Here is a 23,875-nt window from a genome sequence, read left to right on the forward strand (position 1 = left end):
GGCTTGTCAGCCATGAAGAGTGTTAAAGCGTCTTCATCGTCCTTAAAGGGTCCCTGACATGAGTCGTCAACTTTGCTCATGTATGTTCTATATTGTTTGTAATTATGTTCTACATTTTTTTTTTAAGCGAAAGGTAAATTTGCAAAATTAATGTATCGTTAGGCATGTCCGATATTGGTGTTTTTGCCGATCACCAATATGCCGATATTGTCCAATTCTCAATTTCTGATTTCAATATCAACCAATACTGATATATGTGATGTTCCACATATTGGTATATTTAGAACATCACATATCTTTTTCTTGAGTAAAATTACTGTAAAGTAACAATACTCTTAAATGAGTACAGTTGTTTTGTTGGCTGCTCCACCCATCTCTGAGTAGATAAATCATTTATTACGTATTTTAAATAGGAATATTAAAATGTTTAAAATGCATGAATCTTTTTGATTGATAACTTTACCTTCTTATTTTATATTCTGATGTTATTGCATTAAAACTACTATAAATATGTATGGTTTTTCGGCACTTCTTTGTGCTCTATAGCTGATATAATGTGATTTACTACTGTGTTGGATCAATAAAGTTCTTATCTTAGCCATCTGAGAAGATCAAATACATTGCCTTTGGTGCCCAAGTATATACACTCCTGATCAAAATCTTAAGACCAGTTGAAAAATTGCTAGAATTTGCATTTTGCACATTTGGATCTTAATGAGGTTTTAAGCAGAGCTACAATATGCAAAAACAAGAAGGGGGAGTGAGACAAAAAGCACTTTGAAAAAGTAATTTATTGAAAACAACAATTAAACTGAAATAAGCTGTTTATCAGCTGATCAAAAGTTTAAGACCATCGCTGAAAAAAACAACAAAAAACTCTCCAAACCAGAACAAAAAAACTTCTCAGTAGGACTCAGTAAAGAGTAGCTCCACCGTGTTTCCAGGAGGCTAGTGGGAACATTGCTCCAAGTGGTGAAGATGGCTTCACAAAGGGCATCAACTGTCTGGAACTGATGGCCATTTTTAGAAACTTCCCTTTCCATCCATCCCCAAGGGTTCTGTATGGGATTTAAATCAGGGGAACATGCAGGATGGTCCAAAAGAGTGATGTTCTTCTCCCTGAAGAAGTCCTTGGTCAAGCGAGCATTGTGAACTGCAGCGTTGTCCTGTTGAAAAACCCAGCTGTTACCACACAGATGAGGACCCTCAGTCATGAGGGATGCCCGCTGCAACATCTGCACGTAAGCAACCGCCCTTTGACGACCCTGCACCACCTGAAGCTCCAGTGTCCCATTGAATGAAAAAGCACCACAGATCATGATGGACCCCCCTCCACTGTACCGGGTAGAAAACATCTCAGGTGGAATCTCCTTGTCGTGCCAGTAACGTTGGAAGCCATCTGGACCGTCAAGGTTACATTATTTCTTATCAGAGAATAAAACTTTTTTCCACCTTTCAATGTCCCATGTTTGATGCTCCCTGGCAAAGTCTAAATGGGCAGTTTTGTGGCGTTGAAGAAGACGAGGTCTTTGAATTCTTTTTTTGTTTTTGACCGCCCTGTGTCTTGATGGACAGCCAATCAGATCCTCCGGCTCAGAGCAGGTGTGATTTTTTTGGGTCTACCACTTGACTTTTTTGTTCCATAATGCTCAGGATCTTTAAAAAAAATTTAGAATGACTAAACTGCACCCAACCTCAGCACCAATGGCACGCTGCGAGAGGCCTTGCTTATGCAGCTCGACAACCCGACCACGTTCAAAAAGAGAAAGCTTCTTAGCTTTAGCCATCAGGAGGGCATGACAGTGTGAATGCCTGACAGAAAATGAACATTTTGAGCAGATTTTGGCTTTTATAGCCTGTGGTCTTAAACTTTTGATCAGGTGATAAACAACCTATTTCATCCATCCATCCATCCATTTTCTATACTGCTTCAGTTTTTTTTGTTTTGTTTAAATTACAAGTTCCAAATGTTTGTTGTCTCACTCAAATAAGTAATAATAAATAAGTAACAAATAAGTACTTTATATGAGTGTGATGTTATTCCTGTAGTATTTTGACGCAATATCCGTATAATGTTATCTATCTAATAAAACACATTTCACTGCATTGAATGTACACAGTACTTAAATGTACGTGGTAGATACATTGATTGACAGCAAGATATTAGCATACTTTTTGATGATTTCCTTTATTATAGGTTCTGCTTCCTTGTTGTCCCTCACCACTAGACTTAGCTGTTTTTCAAACATATATTAATTCATAAATCATGCTGTTTTGTGGTTGAATATAGACTTTTATTGATTTAAAAATATGCATATTAAAGTAAATGCTGTACTTTCTGGCTATATTAAGCTTTGTCAAGCATAAACATGGCTAAATACGCACACAAGTAATTAAGAAGCCGTGATAAAATTGTGAATGTAGTATTCTACATTGGTCACTAGGTGTCAGTAATTGTTTGGTGAGCGCACTAGGTTTGATCGCCGGGCCAACAGGCTTTTGTGGCACCCTGGACAATTCTGGCGTTTTGTTCAAAGAATTGTTATAACTGTTTGTTCCATTTTCTAACTATTTGTGAATAAATGAATGAAACAATAGACCACATCATTACGCTGTGTTCTTTTCAATATACTGTATTAGACGCTACATGGACATAAAGAGAACTTTAAAGAGAAATAAATATCTTTAAAACTATATGTGTTTAGATTTAATGAACTCATATAGACGATGCCATAGACGCTACCCATAGATTATATGGAATAATTTGAAAGTACCCTCTTGTACATTGTAAGATACATTCATAGCCAGAGCATAATGTTTTTCCATTATGATGGTGTTCCAGTTAAAAACGTGCGCGCTGGAGGGTTTAAAAATGAATTTAATGTAATAGTATTATTATTATTATTGTATTTATTGCGCGCTACTGGGTGGAGAAGTGATGCTGGGAGAGGATGACGAAGAGGAAACGTTGGGCGTGCGGCCTGATTGGCTGGCTGCTAGGCACTGGTACCCAACAGTGTCAAGTGACACACTTTTATCCAGAGTGCTGCCTAATGGAAGTCCTTCAAAATAAAAGCCGTTGAGTCACCGCCGGTTCGATTAAAAGAGAGCGCATTTTCGTCATGACATACCTTTTTATTTATGCATTATTTCCCCCCAAGGATTCTATTGAAACCACACAAATTACCTTTATAATATTACTTACATTTGTGAATATCTTCAAAAGGACATTTTATAGTGGTATGCCGGTTAACCAGAAATTGTTTAATGTTTCGTTTAGCTTCACTATACAGGGAACGCGAAAAGGATGTGACTTGCCTGTGGTGTTGTCATCATCCCTTCCTTCGGTACGCCGATTATCTTCTTTCCTTTTTTCCTTATCGTCGACATGGAGCGCGGTGGAAAGTAGCTGTTCCAGTTTTAATATTTACGCTTGGAGGATGATCCACCGTCAGGTTCTTTTACACCAGGTAGGTCGACCGTCACCATTGTTGCTGTGTAACGTTACGTTACTAACGTTAGATGATGCAGCGGCCCAGAGCTCGTTAGCCCGCTCGTGCGGTTCGCAACGACTCCATACATTTGTTATATTTCTCTTTCAAGAAGCACCACATGATTAACAAGAATGTATCTATTACAAGAGGAAAGTCTGCTATTGTGGATGTTCCCTTGCGCGCGGATGACCCAGAATGGCTAATGAAGGCTAATTGCCACCAAACACAATTCCATTGTGCGTCTTCAGTTTCACTAAAATGTGTGTTGCCGAATTTAAGAAACAGTACAATAACACGACGTTTACAAAGTGTAAGGATGAACGTAAATATTATTATTATTTAATCATGTATTATCATACACGTATGTACTAATTTCTTACTCAACAATGTTTGTTGACGTTACTCCCTTTGATTGATTGATTTATTCTTTATTACTGAATAAGCTCGAAACTCATTCTTAACTGTAACCTACTTCCACACTTCTTTACTATTAAAAAGGTAAACTGGAGCACAGGAAGTGGACAAACAGTGACTGTGACACGGAGAAGGGTAATTTGATTAAAAAAAAAGCTCTGCTTCTTCCTAATCCTGTTTGGACATGTTGATGTGCATTAACATTGTTTGTTGGATAGTTTCAGCTCAAGTTAGTCCTGTGTTTTTTTAATATTATTACTGATGTACAATTGTCTTTAGTCCCCCACCCTCAAAATCCTCTTAAATGTTGGAGCAACACATGAACTGTGAGGGCCTGTTTTTTCTTTTGTGTCAAAAACACCATAGTTTGTGTCACAGTAAATGTTTTGGAACTTGCAGGGAATGGTAAAAACCTGCTAGTAAATGCTCCGCCCATTTAAAGGTCTATTTTTGACACAAAGAAAGTGTGAAAACATGTGAAAAAGTGTAAAAACATGATCATTTTAGCATATAACATTTTTTAATAGTGGAACATGTATGCCATACGCTTGACCTGTATTATTATGTATTTATAAATTATTACTGACTTAATGTGAGTGTTTTTTGTGGAAAAAAACGGCAATTTTTGGAGGGAATTTTTTTTCGTTTTTTTTTACCAAAAACCTGCAAATTTGCGGGGCAGTGAACGCTGAATCGTGAATGCGTAGGGAACCACTGTACTGTATGTGTGTTCTCTTTTCATGCGTGTCACTCACCGATTCTTGTGTCAACCACGTCTAAATGATGACTTAAATGATTCGTTAAATAAAGGAAAAGTCACTGAACTGAATTAGGTTTGATGTCAGTGTACATTGTAGGTACAAGGTAATTTAATTATTCGTTATTACCTCCCATCAACTTCCTGTTGTAGGAAGCGGATGTTTACTGCTTGAGCTCCACATTTGCTGCCGGTGTTTGGGACTATTTTAGAGCTTTCCTGACCACACATATTGAGCGTAGCAAGAGCCATGCCCAAAAAAAACCAACCTTCAGGCCGGGAAGGAGACTCCAAGTAGACAGATCAGTCTCCGTAAACAGAGTAATGTGAAGGAAAGGAAGGAATTAAATTATATGGCACCTGGCACCAAAAGACAGCCAATTTACAGAATGAGATGACAACAGATTGAAGCCTCACAGTAAAGAACGACTTCTTGATGAAGACGGAGGAAATGGATGAGATGGCAGAAATGGCAAAACAGCTACAAGAGCAACAGAACTGCTTGGCAAAAGATCAACAGGAACTAAGACAACAGACGGTCAAGGAAAGGTTTTTGAGAGGAAAACGTGGCACTGCACAAACTACCATTGACGCACCGAGTGGATGAGTTGGAGCAAAGCACATGCATGAATGTGATTGTGACTGGGCTTGCGTGTGTTACGTAATGCGTAGCTTACCTACTCAAGGCACCCTCTGGCCAGCTGCTTTCCTTGACATACGCACCCGGTCTGCATCGAGGAAAGATAGTCGGCACTGCTGATGGTAGAAGCACCCTCCGCCAACACACATTCAGTCCCAAACGTTCCTTTAACTAAGGAATATTATCAAAGCAATTGTCCTCGAAGTGTGCCGAGCACAATACTGACAAATCTGATGGTGTCCATTTTGCTCGCATTCGTTGCACTTGCCTGGTCCATTTATCGCGGCGAATTGGGTCTTTCGGAAACGTGAGCAAGCTTATTCCTTCTGCTGGATTTTTTGAGAAAAAGCCTGCCACACAACGTTCAGGCATAATATAAAAAAATATACATAACAACGGGAAATTCAACAAAAATGAGCCACCGCAACAGTACAATTGTAGAAATGCAACACGTTGTTTTCCGTACTTATTCTCCCTTTTCCTCAATCACTGCATCATCTGTTGTTACACACAATGTGACATCATTGAAAGTTAAATGCAGGAAGCGAATGAATTATCAGTAAATGCTGAGTCATGGAGAATAGGTAGGATTAAATAAACTCTGCTTCTTCCTACTCGTTTTCGGACTCTATGTTGCACTGATGGACTGACCACATGGCTAATTTGCATAGAGACTTTCCTTTATTTATTTTTTTATGTGTTGGTCCTGTTTGGTGGCCAGCGAGGGTCCAGTGTCGGGTGCGCTGTGTATATCATATTTATGTATTTAAAAAATAACATGCGATATCCCCAGTTTCTCCCTCTCCAAGTGTGTTAGCGTTTGAGTGCATATACTGTATTTCCTTGTAATGGAAACAAGAGCAGCCGCATTGTCTAGTCCGGGGATGGGGGTAATCAGTTTTCCCAAGCAGCGACATGACAAAGAAAATATTGTGGAAGGCTGGCCAACAGGCTGAACTAAATTATGTTTACAGTCGATTCCATCTCTCTGTAAAAGCCGGGAAACGGCACTATTTTGACAAGATGCGACTGCGTTTATGTAAAATAAACTCAGCAAAAACATCTTTTATTCAGTCTAAATGTTAACAAAATATGCATTTTCAGAAAGGTCACATTTTGGAATGACCAGTATTAAATCAGCTTTATACAAATTATTATAACCATTTTGCTGGTGGCCCAACCACCTCATTTACTGTTTTTCAGTTGTTTTTTAACGAGAGTGGACATGCCAATGACTTCCTCATCCTCATTGTGAACAAGTTGGAGAAAGGCTACCTTTGGAGACCATTAGTGAGCCTTAGTTGGAGATAATTTCATTTCCATCCTCCTGTCTCCTTTACTGCTTGCATTGTGTGCTGAATGAATAATGATGTCATCTTGAAGACAATTATGCTAGTTTATCATGGGAGTTTTGGAAAATGTAGGAAGGACAACTGGATATTTCCCTGGAGAATGCTCCATGTGTGTTAGCGTAATGAGTTGTGTCACCACTATAATGAGGACTGTGGGGATTTGGACATGAATGAATCCGGAAGTCCTTCTCTTTGTAACACATCTTCACTCCCACAGACTGTGATTCATGTATACAGTAGTACTACAGTTGCTAATTGACAGCCCCTCCCTATAAAATCGTCCTCTATTTTTGGCTGACAAAATGTGTGAACGTCTCTAAGAAAAAGTGAAGCCCAATGGCATATTACAGCCTACAGAAATACAGGTGAGATAGTCAACCAGATTACTGACAGTGGTTACTACAGCGGTGCCTCGTTTTTTGTTTTTTATTCGTTCCAAAGGGTCCGATAAAAACTGAAACGTATGGAAACAAATTTTTCCCAAAGGAAATAATGTAAATTCAGTTAATCCGTTCCAGATACCCCAAAATATTACAATGTTTGTAGAGAATAATTATAGTTTACATGCAGAAAACAATGAATAATAATTACAAATTAGGAAAATAAACATTTGACATCACTTTTACCCTTTATTGAAGACTTTTGCTGGTTAAGATGGTAAGATAGGAGGGGACGGGGGAGCACCAACAACTCAACATCTTCGATCATTTGTGAAATTTGTTTTGTGAGCACTTTGGCAACATTAGCTTCCTCGATTCTTCTTTCTTTGCCCAGATGAAACTTTTTGAAGTGGACTTTTCATACATCCAGGTGTCGGCCTGTCACGATAACACATTCTTCAGGATGATAACTGTCCTACAAATTATTGCTGATAAACGATATTATTGTCAATTTTTTCATTAATTTAATGACAATATGGCTTAATAATACGAGCACATCGTATCAAAAACAATTTCTCAAGTGTATTTAACATTGTAATTGGAATGTCAAGACCTTTTAAATAAAATCCAATAAATGTGCAGAATGAGGTAAAACAATAGTTCCCCAAAGTAGAAAACCGAAATGTAATTCTTATCATGGACACTACGCCATATTTCTGATTTTGAAGCGGTGTCACTTTTTTATTGTCTGAATATTGACAAAAAAGTGAAGTTCACATGGTGTGTCAATGCAGTCATCTCATTTGCATCTACACTTCCTTGATTCACTTTGAGCAACATTGTGTGTGGAATACTCCGTTTACGTTTAATGAGGTGTAATGTTTTGTCAGTTTGGTCAAAGTACATGTTTCGGATGCAGCAAAATGTGTTTGGTGCACAATGAGGTGTTATGCTTCGGGAATCAAGGCAGCTGTTTTGTATTATTTATTTAATTGTCTTTGTCACACACCTTTTCATGTCCCAAAAAGACGATGCGCAAATTGACTAAAATTGACATCAGCGCGTGTTTTATACACAATAGGTACGAAGAAAATATTCAGTCATGTAGCGCAGGGATCCCTAACCCCCGGGCCGTGGGTCATTTGGTACCGCACAGAAAGAAAAAATAATTTCCTTTTTTTTTTTTAATGTTTTATTTTGAAAAGTGGCCGGATTCTCTCTGTTACAGCAGTCTCACTTGACGCATGTCCATTGTGCGTGTGCTAACTTTCTTTCATGCCACACAGATAGACTACTACTGGATTTTTAGCATTTTTCTTTCACCTCATATTTGGTCTCAAATGCTGATACTAAGTGGGAATGCATAAAGCTAAGTTTTGATGACTTATTGCGTGCTAATGTGCACATTTGTCTCGGCATTCATTTTGTGCTTTTAATTTGATGTTATTCATGTCTTAGTTTTTACACAATGCATAATAAATAAGATAAATTAGATCTATATATCGCGGGAGATTTGTGGGAACATAAGCCGGTCCGTGGGTCAAAAAAGGTTGGGGACCACTGGTGTAGCGCACACTCGCTAGCATCCCGCCTCCACTGGGACAAAGAGAATGAATGACTGACAGGAGGGTTCACTCACTCCATTCATTCTACTAGAGAACCAACGCAACCAGGTGTTGAGACAGTTGTGCAGAGTGAACTCGCTTGTCATCTAGCCTGTTTGGTAGAGAGAGAGGAGGAAAACAAACACGGATGCACATGTCAATATATCGAAGCTGGCAAAATGATCAAGTTTGTTTTTATTTATTGTGCGGCTAATAGATTTATTGATTATCGTGGCAGGTCTATCCAGACGAGATCTTTGTATTTTGCAAAGATTACTTTCTTCAATTCAATAGTGTTTATCACCTTTATCTTTCTTTGGCCCCATGGTGGGTTACTAGCAGTCACAGTCAATAAAAAAATGCACGGACAGTGAGTCAGTGTTTGGGCACTTGATTTCGCAGAATGATGCAGTACGAAGAAAATTAAAGACTAGTTTGTTCCGCATAATATTGTACCATAACCAAGCTGGTTAATGAAAAGCAAAGCAATATCTTAATGAAAACTTTCATCGAAAACCGAATCATATGTAAACTGTGGCATTCAAAAACCAGGTGACGAAAGACTTTGTCCTTTTTAATAACTAAATTAATAAATAAATCAAGAAGAAACATGTCCATCCACCATCCATCATCTGTCATATACTTGATTTCCCCTAAATCTAATCAAAAGCATCGCTGCTGGCACAAAGTTAAAATCAGTTTAATCAGTCAGTTTAATTAAAGCGTTGCATTTATATGTGATATTGAAATCAGTAGCATGACTTATGGGGTAATGTTGACACTCCGTTTGAGCCGTAGTACATGCACAACAGTGTATCTTCGTTTAGTGCAATTAGACCTACAGTATATTGAATATCCTCTGCTGAACACATTACAGTAATTATTCAAGGTTGTAGGCAGTTGGTGTCGTAAATAACGGTAATGGTGAGTGGCTCTTGACGTTGGAGTCGGTCTTCAGTCTTCTTGCAAGCTAAGTGAGTGGTACGGTCAATAGTTTTGCTTGATGGACATATCCCTGTGACGTTACAGTCCCAGACACAACACAGCATTGAGCAAAATAAAGTGTCTGTGATATACGGAGCACGGAGCAGAATGATACAACTAATAGTACAACAGAACAAAAGAGAGTGTTTTGGAGAAATGACTAAACAAAAACAAAAAAAGGATAGCTGGGACAGAGCAACAAAGCCCTTAGGGACAGGGCAAGTGGGAATAAGTTGTACTGGAACATAGATAAAGATGAACTGAATTCTGGAACAGTCGTTTAGATACTAAGAACTACAATCCAGCGTCCTCCTGGTGCAGCAACTGTGCTTATGGATGCCATATGCACATTGTTAAGCAGCTGCAGGTGTGCTTTAATTGCTCCATTCCACTTAGAAGTCAGGTGATCTGGGGAGGAAACTCAAAGAACAGCAAGTGTCGGGAACTAATACAAAATAAAAGACGGGAAGAGAAAAATTTGGAACATGACATTGTCCATTCCTAAGGTAAATGATGTAGGAAAACATTGTTGAATTTTGGCCCACTCATCTTTGCAGAATTGTTGTAATTCAACCGCATTGGAAGGTTTTCCAGCATGAAGTGCCTTTTTAAGGTCATGCCACAGCACCTCAATAGGATTCAGGTCAGGACTTTGACTAGGCCACTCCAAAGTCTTCATTTAGATTTTTTTCAGCCATTCAGAGGTGGATTTTCTGGTGTGTTGTGGATCATTGTCCTGCTGCAGAACCCAAGTTGGTTTCAGCTTGAGGTCACAGCCAAAGCAGCCAAACAGCCCCAGATCATCACACTACCACCACCGTATTTTACTGTTGGTATGATGTTCTTTTTCTGAAATGCGGCGTCACTTTTTTTTTTTTTTTTTTTTTACTTTATTTTTTTTGCGGCGTCACTTTTACAGCAGATGTAATGGGACACACACCTTCCAAAAAGTTAAACTTTTGTCTCGTCAGACCAAAGGTCTTGGGGATCATCAAGATGTTTTATGGAAAAATTAAAATGAGCCTTAATGTTCTTTTCGTTCAGCAGTGGTTTTCGTTTTGAAATTCTGCCATGCAGGCCGTTTTTGGCCAGTGTCTTTCTCATGGTGGAATCATGAACACTGACCTTAACTGAGGCAAGTGAGGCCTGAAGTTCTTTGGGTGTTGTTGTGGGGTCTTTTGCAAACTTTTGGATGAGTCACTACTGCACTCTTGAGGTAATTTTGCTCGGCCGGCCACTCCGAGGAAGGTTCACCACTGTTCCATGTTTTCGCCATTTGTGGATAATGGCTCTCACTGTGGTTAGCTGGAGTCCCAAAGCTTTAGAAATGGCTTTAGAACATTTTCCAGACTGCTAGATCTCAATTAACTTATAGTTTAAGAGAGGGTAATCACTTTTTCACACAGGGCCATGTAGGTGTGGATTCTTTTTCCTCCCTTAATAATAAAAAGTTTAATTTGTGTTGTCATTTACTAATATTAAAATTTGGTTGTGTGTTTATATACAGTATAGTGAACAATGGCTATTGACGAGAGAAGGGAAGGGTTCTGAAGCTGAATCGCCGATAATTACAAGTCGCTTTTATTGCAGATTTACACAATCATGATGGAAAAATAAAGTCAAAATACATAGTTTGTGTGTGACAATTTATTTTTTTCTGTGGTTACATTTGATTAGACGCTGCCTAATTAATACAGCAGCCCCGTGCTCTGGCTCAAGACGTGGCTGGGGGCGCATGTCGTTATCCGGGGGTGCTCCGTGCGCAATAGGCACACAACGTTTCATTGCGATGTTATTCTGATGATCCTGCACACCTGCAAGAACAGAGAGGGAAGCCTGAAGCAGGACATAAAATATTCGTCGCTTTCAGCAAATAAATCTACATGGTCCCTATACATTATCTCTCTGTGCCGCGCACGTCCAGCCAGCCTTTTTTATGAATTTGGATTTGAATATATATTTATTGATGGAGTATATTTTAGTTGTTTTGATGATAAATACAGTCAAACCTGTCTTAGCGGCCACCTTTATAGAACGGCTACCTGCCTATAGCAGCCACTGAAAAATCCCCCCCAGCAAATTTACATGTTATAGACCCTGTGTATAGCAGTCACCTGTCCAACGCGGCCAGCAGCCACCCATTTTGTCTCCCTTGGTAAATATTTGACTGCATATAGCGGCCAAATTACCAACTCAAGTAGAAGCTTCAAGCACGAAAAAGTTTCAATTTTCAATCAATGAAGCCGTCGTGTGTAGAGTTTAATTACTGAGTCCTAGCTCAGTCACAATCATTCACAAAATCCACACAAACTGTCAGTTGTTCCACATAAAAAAGCCGTCTTCTTTTGAGCTTGCTATTTCCTGGTCAAACATGTAACTTTAAGAGCATTTGCACCAAAACATTACCGCAAATAAGGCTGGGAACAGGACGTGCTCCCAGCGACGCTACAATAAAAAAAAAAACATACGCTAGCATGCATGCGGCAGCGGGAGCAAAACTGAGTTCGGTTGTACTTAATTGAAGTATTTTAGAATGTACTCACGTTATTTTTCATCAATCCTCATTCACAAATCCATCAAAGTCCTCATCTTCTGTATTCGACACAAAAAAAGCCGTCTTCTTTTCCGTTCGCTACTAGTCTGTTAACTTGTCAGTGTTATTCAGCTCCAAAGCAAAGAAGTAAACTTCTCCTGTTGCTTCTGCCAACTTTATTTATTGAACGACAGCAGCTCAGAACACACATACATCTCTCAGCATCGTCTCTTCTTCCTGCTTGCCCACAAGGCAAAGGTTAAACAAGCCCCACTACATAGCTGTCCAGCCAATGCCTGTAAGAAATGACACCGTTTATTTCCTGGTGTGCACTGGTCAATACTGTAATGCCGCTTGTTGTAGGGAAGGAGAGACTCACGTTGCCGATGCACTTTAATGGCTTTATTAACAGTGGAGAACACTGCAGGACTTTACATCCACGCCAACATAAACACACTTCCCAACTCTCTCGAAACTCACAGCTAGCACTGAGCCTAGCTCTCCTGCTCGGGACGCCCACCGTCACTTCCCGTCACTTCCTGATGAACTAAAGCTGTAATGACACTGCCGTATAAAAAGTAAAATATTAAAAACAAGCGTAAGACATTACTAGCACAACTTTGTTCTGTGGGTTGTGGATATATTCTATCAGTTATTATTAAGCCTCTAGCTTTCTTTTAGTAAGTAAAAACCTTGGCTATGATTGCACTACATTGTCATGTAGACCTACAAAGTACACTTGGAAGAACAAGAGGTGAATAAATGTATTGAAACTGATGAGGGGTAGGATTAAATAAGCTTTGCTTCTTCCTACTCCTTTTTGAACATGCAAAATTGTGAATTGTACTATGTGATGTGCTACTGTTTGACTCATGCATGTTCAGAATTAAAACCATGAACCATGATAATAACAAGCCTAGTAGTGCTGTACAACTTTTATCCACAGTCCGCAGTACCCTCTACTGGTAAACATTATTATTAAAAAAGAAATTTTCCCTCTTTTTTTTCTTTTTTTTCCTCTACTGGTCAACATTCAAACTGGACGCCAACCTGTCTATAGAGGCCACCTGTCTATAGCGGCCACTTTTGCAGACTCCCTCTAGTGGCCGCTATAGACAAGTTTGACTGTAATTGTTGGGATATTTTATTTGCACTGCATTTTTTGGGATCAGGTGGCAAAATCCATCATGAGGGCGATTGCGCATTGAAAGTGCAAGCTTTGCTTGTGCGTAAGAGCCCTCCTGAGTGTTCGTAGAATTTGTTCTTAGATTTAAGAACTGTGAGTTAAGAACACGTTTCGTGAATGCCGAAAATCTTTGTAAGAAGGCTTTAAGAACACATTTGTGCATAAGAACGTTTCGTGAATGAGGCCCATTGAATCCACATTTTTGCGAAAATTTTGGCTTTTAAAGGCTGTGATGTTAAAATTTGGATCAGATGATGCACAGCCTATTTCACTTAAATGTTTGCTTGCAATTAATTGCTTCCTAAAAAAAAAAAAATTGTCTCATTCCGATTTCTTCTTTTTGCACTTTGAAGCTCGACTTAGAACCTCCTTAAAGCCCCTGTCACGCCGCCCGAACTTTGCTGTAGCGTCCCTGCAGCGGTGAAAAAAATCATCACCGCTCGTAACCGCGCACAAAATGGGAAAAAAAAAATAGGAAACACGGACGTTGTCCTAGTAGTGCACCGCTGAAGCCGCCGTTGCTTTAGTGTTGGTTTAACGGTAGCGAACATTGGTTTAGCAGTGACACGAGCGTTGATAGAGCGGCGTTCTGCGCATGCGGGCTGGTGGCATCCTCATTGTTCTGTGGGTGGTGTCGAATAAACAAGCCTAGTAGTTATTTATGACTTTAATGTCAGGTCTGCTCGCATGCATCATACAGCTCCACGCGGCGCGCCACCACTTACCCTGGATATCGCGAGCTTGCGCTGCCCGGCACTATACATTCACTTCGCCGATCAAACGCCCCAGCAAGCACCAACTGCGAATGCCCCACAGCACATCCACACTGGAACAATGGCATTCGCTTTTGTGCTTTTATTCATATTAGCGTTTGCTTGCTAACTGCTAGCTAGCACTCGGTGTATTCTATCACTACGTAGCAAACCCCCGCCTCCACGTACTCTGACAAAGACGCTGAATAGCTGACCGGTGGCTCACTCTTTCCCTTAATTTGACTATACAACCAATGCGCACAGACACCCTGTGTGCTACAGCAAGACGAGGAAATGGAACAGGCATACGTACATGTACATGTCGCACATGTCAATTTATCGAGGCGTCAAAATGATTGGCCTTGTTTGTTTTCTGTCGTTTCTATTAATCGTTTTATGGATTATCGTGCCAGGCCTATTCACAACTGTTACTGTCCATACTTGATAATGCCGATATTGTTTATGATAACATCACTGACCCTATCCTCATACCTCTCAATATTTTATATAACTCCTGATGCAGATTTGTCATGAGACGTCTATTCCTCACCATTGCCTCATGTATGAGGCACTCAGCTGGCTTCATCCTGAATCCAGGCATCACTTTCACTGGGTCTTTTTTCGTTTTAAATGTATCCACTTACATGCTCCACTTTACTTAAAACAGCTTCTGGTTCATCATGCAGCCCCTATTCTCTGGGACATATGACTAATCCATTTGTCATAGTCCCTAAAATCTATAAAGAAATAGGTTGCAGGTCATTCAAGTTCAAAGCTCTGTCTGACTGTAATAAAGTTCCTTCTCCTTTAAAGTCCATTAGATCATTTTTATCTTTAGATCAAATTTATTTTCCCACTTACGGACAAGATGTTATTGTTTTTGTGTTTTGTTGTGTTACCTCATTCCAAATTGCTGTTGTATTCTGTTGCTCCTGGTGTTATATTGTATTGCATGTGTACAGTATGTGTGGGAGCTGGCGATGGGTGGGTGGGTGGAAGTGTATTTTTGTTTTTTGTTGTGTTTTATTGTCATGTATGCTTTATGTTATTTCCTATCTGTGTTGGGACCGCTTCCAAAATGAGATGCTGCATCTCAAGTTGAAATTGGGCAGTCGACCACTGTGTGTGTGTGTGTGTGTGTGTGTGCGCGCTTGAGTAAGTAAGAGTGTGTATGAGCGTGCGCATAGGGGTGTGTTTGTGCGTAGGAGTGTTTATGTGCGTGTGTGTGGGTGCGTAGGAGTGTGTATGTGCGTGCGTGTGTGTATTTTTATTTATTTATTTATTTTAGTTATTTATTTTGGGGGGGGGGGGGGGGGGGGCATACAGGGGTTTGCTCCGTGGGGTCAGGTGCTGGGCGATACATCTCTGCCGCCCGTGCCTCCGCCGGGTGGGTGGAGGGTGTGCCTCCTGCATCCCTTGGCGGGGCGGCCCTGTGTCGGGGGTCGGGCGGGGGTTGGCCCGGGGCGGGCCGGGCTCCGCTCCCTGGGGGTGGGGGTGGCGGTGGGGGGGAATTGGCGCTTCCGGCGCGGGCGGGCTTCTTTCCGGCTGTGGAGGCGTCTCTGGGCCTGCCGGTTTGTGGCCCCCGGTACCCGTCTGCCTTTGTGGGGTGTGATCTCTCGCTGGTCTCAGGGGTTGGCAGTCCTCCGGCCCGCTGGCGCCCTGTCCTTGGCTGGGATTACCTCTCTTCGGCCCCTTACTGGTCTTCCCGGGGGGGGGGCTCTCTGGGCTGGCTCTTGGGGCACTGATCTTTGTGCTGCCTGCCCCTATGGGCCTGGTGGCCTTCTGGCGGCCGGGGCCCGGCCTTGCTATTTGGGGCGGGGCTCTCTGGGAGGTGGAAGGCGGCCCCTTTCCTTTCATGCACTCTCAGTGACAATCACACGCCCACACATTCCTGCACCTTTATATATATATATGAAGTCTTCCTTACATACAGAGATACCTGTACATGTGCACACTCACAGTACATACGTACTTCCCCACATTACTCACTGAGTTATCCAGGGTGTTATTATGTTGTTGGTTTTATTACAGCGACGGTGATTTCAGCAGTATGACTATATATATATATATATATATGTGTGTATGTGCGGTATATATGTGTATGTATATATATATATATATATATATATATATGAATATATATATGTATGTATGTGTATGTATGTATATATGTGTGTATATGTATATTTTTTTTTTTTACAATGATGTGCATTACAGTAACTTTGATTCTATTCACTATCATGGATAATCATTTCATTACTACAGTTATGTGTGACTGTTTCAATGCGGTATTATCATGGTGATCACTATCATAATTCATCATTTCATGACTGCTATTGTGTGCGACTGTTTCAATGCAGTATTGTCATTGTGATCACTGTCATAGTTCATCATTTCATGACTGCTATTATGTCTGATTGTCATTGACAGCTTTGTCATTGCGGTTGTTGATATTGATTTGTCCTTTATCCTTGTTCGTCTTTATAGTTGTCACGGACATTTATTTGCTGATGTCGTTCTGTATGTTTCTGTTGTTCTGTCACAATTGTTGTTGTTGCTGCTGTTGTCCTTGTCTCTTGTCTCTCTTTTTTTTGTTTTTGTCCCCCCCCCCCCCGTTTCCTTTTCTCTTCTTCTCTGTCCCCTCCTGCTCCGGTCCGGGCGCTCCAAATTTGCTTTATAACAAGCATCAAGGTCGAATAAATTTTGTATGACAGGGGAAGTGTATATCACACTTCTCTCTGGCAGAGTAAATCTGTTGAGCACTTGACGGCATTTAGGTATACAATTCTATCTGCTTTAAAGGCTGGACAGGACAGGGGAAAAAAAAAAAAAAAAAAAAAAAATTGAAACATTTCCCCTTCTGACATCGTGGAGACAAATGACATTTGTGACATACTCATGCTGCATTCGCTGCCTGTGCTTTTTTATGTGGTTTGTAACGAGGCACCCCTCTCCTCCTCCTCCCCCTCCTCCTTCCCTCAGGTTTTGGTCTGCTTTGGGTTGACTGGTCATTATGCTGATGCAGCTCTGTAGTATCAAGGTCAGTGTGCCCCCCCTTCCCTGACCATCTACCTCCCTTTCCATTTGCCTGCTTGCCACCATCTATCCAGAGTTCAGCTGATCCTAAAATGCATTCCCTTACTTTATATTCACTATTTGAAAACATTCAATACCACACACTAAATCGAAGTTCCAAATTGTAAAAACCAAATGAATCATGGACGGAATACTCACTCATGTTGCAAAAAAATTACATGATTTTTGCTTTGCGTGACAATAACCTGACTCCTCCTCACCAACTGCATGCTCAAACTGCTTCAGCATTTCGACTGTTCCATCAAGGCTGGCTGAGCCATGCCCTGAAGCTCCTTTCTCACTGGAGCATTCTTTGATCCCTCGATGGAAAATGAGCTTCCTTCCTACCAACTTAAATCACAATCCATCTTTTAGAGGCACACATCTTACATGGGTCTCTACTCAATTAATGAATACATTTGTTGATAAAATAACCATTAAAATAATTGCAGGTGTCAAAGAAAGGTTGGTGGATTTGAAAGAATTCAAGCTATTACAGGAATATGCATTGAAAGTTATAATTGTACATTTTTTAATCTGTGGACTGCTAAATATAACCTTGAAGTCTTGTATCCAGCTCTTCATATGAAAAATACATTTGCAAAAACCGGTGTCTCATTCCTATCCAACTCTGGTCTGTTAAATGTTACCTTGGATGCACAATAAAGAAATTAATTTCATTAAAAATGTAAAAACAGGGGTATGTTTTTGGGAATTAATTTGTTGTAAGGGCACTCACATACTTTTCAAGAAGCATATGCCATAAACACATGTTTTATGTGAATTTATTCACTCTTAAACCTTTCATAACATGTTTCAGTGTGACATAATTGTTTTTTTATTTAGTTCTACATGGTTTAATGAATAATAATTACAGCTGTGACTACATATAAAATAATAATGGCCACTAATTGCAATTAATGTTTTTGGTATGTTCTGTTTAAAGAGATATTTTTCACATTCTAAGTATTAGAATGTGAAAAATATCTTTAGCTATATCTTTATTGTGTAAATGGTCCTGAAAAATGTGTTCCAGGATGATCTCCATAATACTTACACTAGGTTACTGCATTCAAAGATATCCTGAAAGGTTCATGTGGAAATAATGTTGGTCTTTTAAGCAGCGCAATATAAAACTGTTGTACCAATTTATAGCTATTCCTCATCCTCCAGTCTGCCAGTGATAATGATACTTGTAAGATCATCGTAACATGGGATATTTAGTACACAGAAGATGTTACACAGAAATATTTTTGTAACTTTTGAATAAATAAATACTTTTTTCCAAACGGTGCCCAACACTGCATGTAATACGGCGAGTAAAACAGTAGCTAACCACAAAAGTCATTCATCGACGTCTTCATCCTCCTCCTGGGAACTAAAACCACTAAAGCCGTCTTCTTCAGCATCAGAATTGAACAGCCTCATAATTCCTTCTTCACACACTTTGTCAGTCTCTCTCTCTTTCATTGTCACTTTCGTCTCAAGGCAAAATAGTCCTTTATCCTGAGCTGTCCTCTTCATCACACAGTAGTCCAGACTTTTGATCAAATGTACTTAAGATTTATCAGATCAAAACACAATTGCTGCATAACACTTCAAAACATGATTACCATCCACTTCACTATTTGCTGAAGCTGCACTCTGAGCATCATGGGAACTGTGGTTCTTTTAGCTATAAATTTGCCGCGTCGCTGTATAAGCCGCAGGGTTCAAAGCGCGACAAAGAAGTAGCGCCTTATACGCTGGAAATTACGGTAATTAAAATCTCTATCGTAGGCCAAATGTGTATTGTTTCTATCATGCTGATAGTGCATTCCTAGTGCTCATCACTAATGAATGATAATGACAGAGGATTAATAGAACAGATGGAATAGGAGTCCGGTCTAGCCCTGAGCCTGGGCATTGGCTATCGGGACAACCGCACATTTGTCCTGTGGCAACGCCTTCATCTCCCTCTAATGCGGCTAGTGGTGGTACGCTGCTCCACATGTCATCAACATGCATTGTCGCGATAGGGCAATATACCGTAATTTCCAGACTATAGAGCACACCGATCTATAAGCCGCACCCACAAATTTTAAGGAGAAAAAAAATGTATACTGGTACATGACTCCTCTGGGTCCTCCTGCATAGCAGTCCTTCAATGCTACATCTAATACAATCCATACTGCTTGCGAATTGGAATTACATTAATAATTTACCATACATTAAATTGTCTTTACTTCACTACAAGTGTTGAGGCTGGATCGTAACAAAGATTGTTGAAAGCTGGTGCTGCTGCAACCACAAAGTGCGCCACAGTCCTACATCACTTTGTTATACAGTATACTATACATCTGTGCTGTTTTACTATGCTCTACATTTTATGTGTTATTATTACGTCTGATAAATGAGATGGGTTTTCTGCAAAAAACTGACTATTTTCAGAAAGAAAATACATGACCAGGCAGGCATTTCCACCCAATTTTTTTTTTTTTCATGCACAAATATGCGGTGCCATGAATGCTGAATCATGAATAGGCAGCCAGCCGCTCTCTACATTTATTTGTTGATTATTTATCTGACCAATGTGCTTCTTGTGTTGCAGAACTTGTACCAGAATCGCCTTTTAGGCTTGGCGGCCATGGCCTCTCCAACCCGTAGCAACCAGAGTCGCCAGCGCTGTAAGGATCGTCACAGCTATGGCCCAGATACCTATGCTGTCAGCAGTCTGAACCAGGAAGCCTTCATGTTGGGATTGTCACGGTCCACCAGTGACACTGATCTAGTTTCCCCAGACACTCGCTCTACCCTGACTGTCAGCTCTTCTCACTACACGATAGGCCAGTCTGAAGACCTTGTGATTACATGGGACATCAAGGAGGAAGTCGATGCTGGGGACTGGATTGGAATGTATCTTGTTGGTGAGAATGTTTTGCTTTTTCCCCCCATATGTATTAAGCCTTAAATCGTAATCTTAAGAGACATGCGACTATGTTATCTTCATTGAGGGGTTAAGTGACAAAGAATCTGCAAGACATGCTCGTCACATAAACAATGCACACTGTAAACTGTTTAATATATATATTGAACATCTAATATATCACTCCCGTATATTGATGAACAGAAGTGTTGTAATGCACGACTAAGTCAGCGGTGGTTGCTTTTTCAGGATTCTATCTAACTGGCCAAAATGTGCATGGTAGCCTTTGAATGTGTTTGTATGTGGACAGATGTGGATGCAGTGGAGGACAATGTTGGGTTTTGAAAATAACTCTGTTCATCAGACGTGGCCTTAGACTTATACCGTTTTAAAAATTCTCTCACATCTGCACTGATTTGTGACTTTAAAGTAATCGGGAAAAGTTTTTCCTATAAAGTTTGATGTGGAGTTCAAATTTCAGTATTAAAATACTGCGACTGCTTCCTCTCCACACAAGCCAGTCAACTTTCAGCGAGACAAAAACAATTAAATTAAAACATGTCATCGGAAAAGTGCAATGACAGTCTGCGGCCATGTTTTAGCCCTTAGTCATTCAAGCAACACAAATGTCAATCGGGGAAATGTATGTACAGTATATATTTAAAGTGTGCTTTCCATCTCGCTTTCCAGATGAGACTTTATCTGAGAACTTTTTGGATTATAAGAATCGAGGCATCAACGGCTCTCACAAGGGACAAATAGTCTGGAAAATTGACTGCAACTCTCACTTCAGTGACTGTAAGTTCATTTCAATACGCTTCTCTGACAAACTCATAAAAACACAGACCCATTTATGCGTAAAGTAAAATGAGGGGGGATATACCACAGAGTGGAACACGTAGAAGACATTTCTGATGTGTTTTCTAAAATACTACTGATGAACGTCTCAAGTATCCAGGTGATGGTAGTCCACAGGTCGAATGGAGGCAACTGGAGTCTTCTTGTTTGTCAAAAACATTACACCTTTAATCCAAAAGGCTTCTTCAGTTTTGAAATGTTGGTGTGGAGTCTCCCATGTTATGTCTCTGGAGGATGTATCCCGGGGGTGGTACGGGCCGTGCTTGCTAAGCGGTAACAATAGGTCGTTCACACTACCTAGTGGCAAAACAGCTTGTTGGTGGTCACTCTTCCTGTGGAATAAGACAACTTTGGGGGGGGAGAGGTGTCAAACTCAATCACACAGGGGGCCAAAACTCAAAGCACACTTTAGGTCGTGGCCTGAAGATTCATTCATTCCTGCTTGAGAGTTCAAGCGCAAGGAAAGCAAGGAAAAGGGAGGGGGGGCTGCTGTCTGTGTCATGAGAGCCGGCTGCGGATGTTGATTGTGATTGCTGAAGTTGTTGAAGTGATTGTTTGAACGACCACCTCCTCGTCATCCTCTCAACGTCTGGCCACAAGTTACAGTATTTTATATCCACACAAAAACTCCTCAATCAGGGTGATTAACGTCCGTCGGGATGTCGGTAGACAAGGGCAATTTCCTGAAGTCGTATGCACAATCTGGAGGACTTGTAGCTCTGGAATCTAGTTTCCCAGCATGCTTTGTTGTACGTACAATTATCACTGTGTACTATTTGGAACAGACAGGGTTTAATAAAGTGGTGTCGTCGTGTACTGTTAAAATTATTGCTATTTTTGGTGACGGTGAATTAGGGCTGGGTGATTTGGACCAAAACTCATATCCTGATATATTTATGTTGAATATCGATATATCATCTTTCAACAGTAGTAAGTCAGGTGTAGTTGTAACAGGAAACCTCGCTATTGCTAACCTGGTGGTGCAAATCTCTTCCTATGTTTAGAGAGGGCTTTTTTAGTTTGACGTCAATGGCTTCTTTCACACCTCTTTCAAATCAGCAATTCTTCGGATCCAGCATTTGGACACATAATGGTGCTTGATCTCTCCAAGGTAGGGGTCACTGCATTCCTCACTGCACTGCATAAGCAACATTGCTGAGTTACCTTCTCAGGATTTTTTCTTTGAGGTGAAGCAGCTTTTGTCTGACGGTGTTGGTGGGTTTTGAAATGCACCGCTATGTTATGTTTAGAGGAAATCCTTCAGAGTTGCTTTGTCAGTGCGGAGAAGATCCCGACCACCGACAACGGAAGACAGAAGGAACAGACACAAAACAGGGTGGCTCTTCCTACCTGCGGGTATTGCAACTGGGCTTAGCTGGTTAAAAGTTTTAAAATATGCAAATGTACTGTAGTCTATAAATAACTCACATTGCCGTATTACATCAGCTCTATCGCTTTATTTATTTAATATTGATGTTTCCGTTACATTTTGTCCCTTTTTGAAATGTGTTGCATTAATTATAACAAAATCTAATTTGTCTTCCATGTTCGCCACATTTCTCCTTCAGCTGAGACCTTGATCTGCTTCAAGTACTACCACGGTGTTACCGGAGCACTGAGAGCAACCACACCCAGTCTAACCATCAAAAAGGGAACTGTGCCTGTGAGTATTATTTCATGTTATCATGTGACCGCTACTGTAAGACTTATTTTGGTTTTTGCAAGGTGTCGTAACATCCGCAAGCTCTATGATGTTATCATTCAGGAGTGGAAGAGAATTCCAGGAATAATCTGTACGGCTCGGGTGAATTGTATGCCCAAGAGGATTGAGGCAGTGCTCGGTGTTTTCCCTAAATTGCCAGCTTCACACAAGCATGCACACGCATACACGCATGCAACGTAGTGAACTGTGATCGCGCCTCTACAGTGCTCCTCTGCTGCACGTGCATAGGTGTGTGTGTGCACACATGCACATGCACGTCATAGCTGACTGTATCGCAGTCATTCCCCCACAGTTACATTTCACACTGGAAAGTCAATAGAAAGACTCCAAATTAGTCCGTAAAGGCAATATTTTAATGAATGCGGTCACAATTTAGAGAGCAGATGAGTAATTGTAAACCATGTAGAGACAGACTTGACAAGTCATGTAAATAAGATGAATAAATTAAGGCTATTCTTTTTTTTTATTAAATAACTTAGCACTTATCTACATTAAAACTTAAGTTCTAGTGTTTGTTTCATCAATGCATCCATTTTCTATGCTGTTTGCCCTCACTAGACTTGCGTGGTTGTTGGAGCGTGTAGTGTTTGTTCCATGAAATTATTATTATTCATTACATGTTTGTTCATGTTAGATTTTTTTTTGTCCAATCAAATTTCAGCTTCTGTGTATTGCCATGTCAGTCTAATCTGTCCAGGGCCTTCAGAATCAGTAGTGCTGGTTGATGTCATTGAAACTATTAGCAATGGGGTTGTTTCTTTAGCCAATCAGATTTCACGTTTGCCTAACAGCGGCAGATAGCTGGCCCACAATAATGTCAGCATTTTTCAATCTGGTTGATCAGACAGATGTATTTTGTCAATAATCTGCATCTCTGGTGATGTGTTTTATTTTATTTTATTTATGTTTTTGTCATGTTAAGTATTAGGGATGTCCGATAATATCGGCCCACCTTCATGAAGTTCTATGACATTCCCATCAGCAGTGTACTACATCAACAGCGACTTACCCCCCCGCCGAGCAAAATGTGAAGTCAGATTTTTTTGAGGAGTAATTTTTGTGATGCAAATGTATTACTCTTTTGAACGCATATTGTTTTGAGAAGCCAAACGCTTTACTTAAATGACTCAGCAACTAAGCGGAACTACGTTCCTCATCACGGGTCTCCGACCAGAACCAGACTCACGGGACCAATTGGGGGGGTTAAATCACCGTTGA

At 40.4% G+C, this 23,875-nt stretch overlaps 1 protein-coding gene across 3 annotated transcripts in view; it reads left to right on the forward strand.

Annotated features, from left to right (window-relative positions):
• Nucleotides 1-3,298: 3,298 nt before the first annotated feature.
• The window catches only part of LOC129174216 (E3 ubiquitin-protein ligase HECW1-like), an 84,915-nt gene continuing 64,338 nt past the window's right edge, over nt 3,299-23,875 (forward strand). For 2 of the 3 annotated variants that reach the window (XM_054765955.1, XM_054765958.1), the window contains exons 1-4: nt 3,299-3,470; nt 19,762-20,077; nt 20,767-20,874; nt 22,503-22,597. In XM_054765955.1, coding sequence (XP_054621930.1) covers nt 3,441-3,470; nt 19,762-20,077; nt 20,767-20,874; nt 22,503-22,597 — 549 coding nt within the window. In that variant the 5' untranslated portion in view covers nt 3,299-3,440. Of the gene's footprint in view, nt 3,471-17,078; nt 17,137-19,761; nt 20,078-20,766; nt 20,875-22,502; nt 22,598-23,875 lie in introns of all 3 variants that reach the window. The other variant, XM_054765957.1, reaches the window with a different exon arrangement.

Source organism: Dunckerocampus dactyliophorus, chromosome 21 (assembly GCF_027744805.1).
Source record: "Dunckerocampus dactyliophorus isolate RoL2022-P2 chromosome 21, RoL_Ddac_1.1, whole genome shotgun sequence".
Classification (NCBI taxonomy): Eukaryota; Metazoa; Chordata; class Actinopteri; order Syngnathiformes; family Syngnathidae; genus Dunckerocampus; species Dunckerocampus dactyliophorus.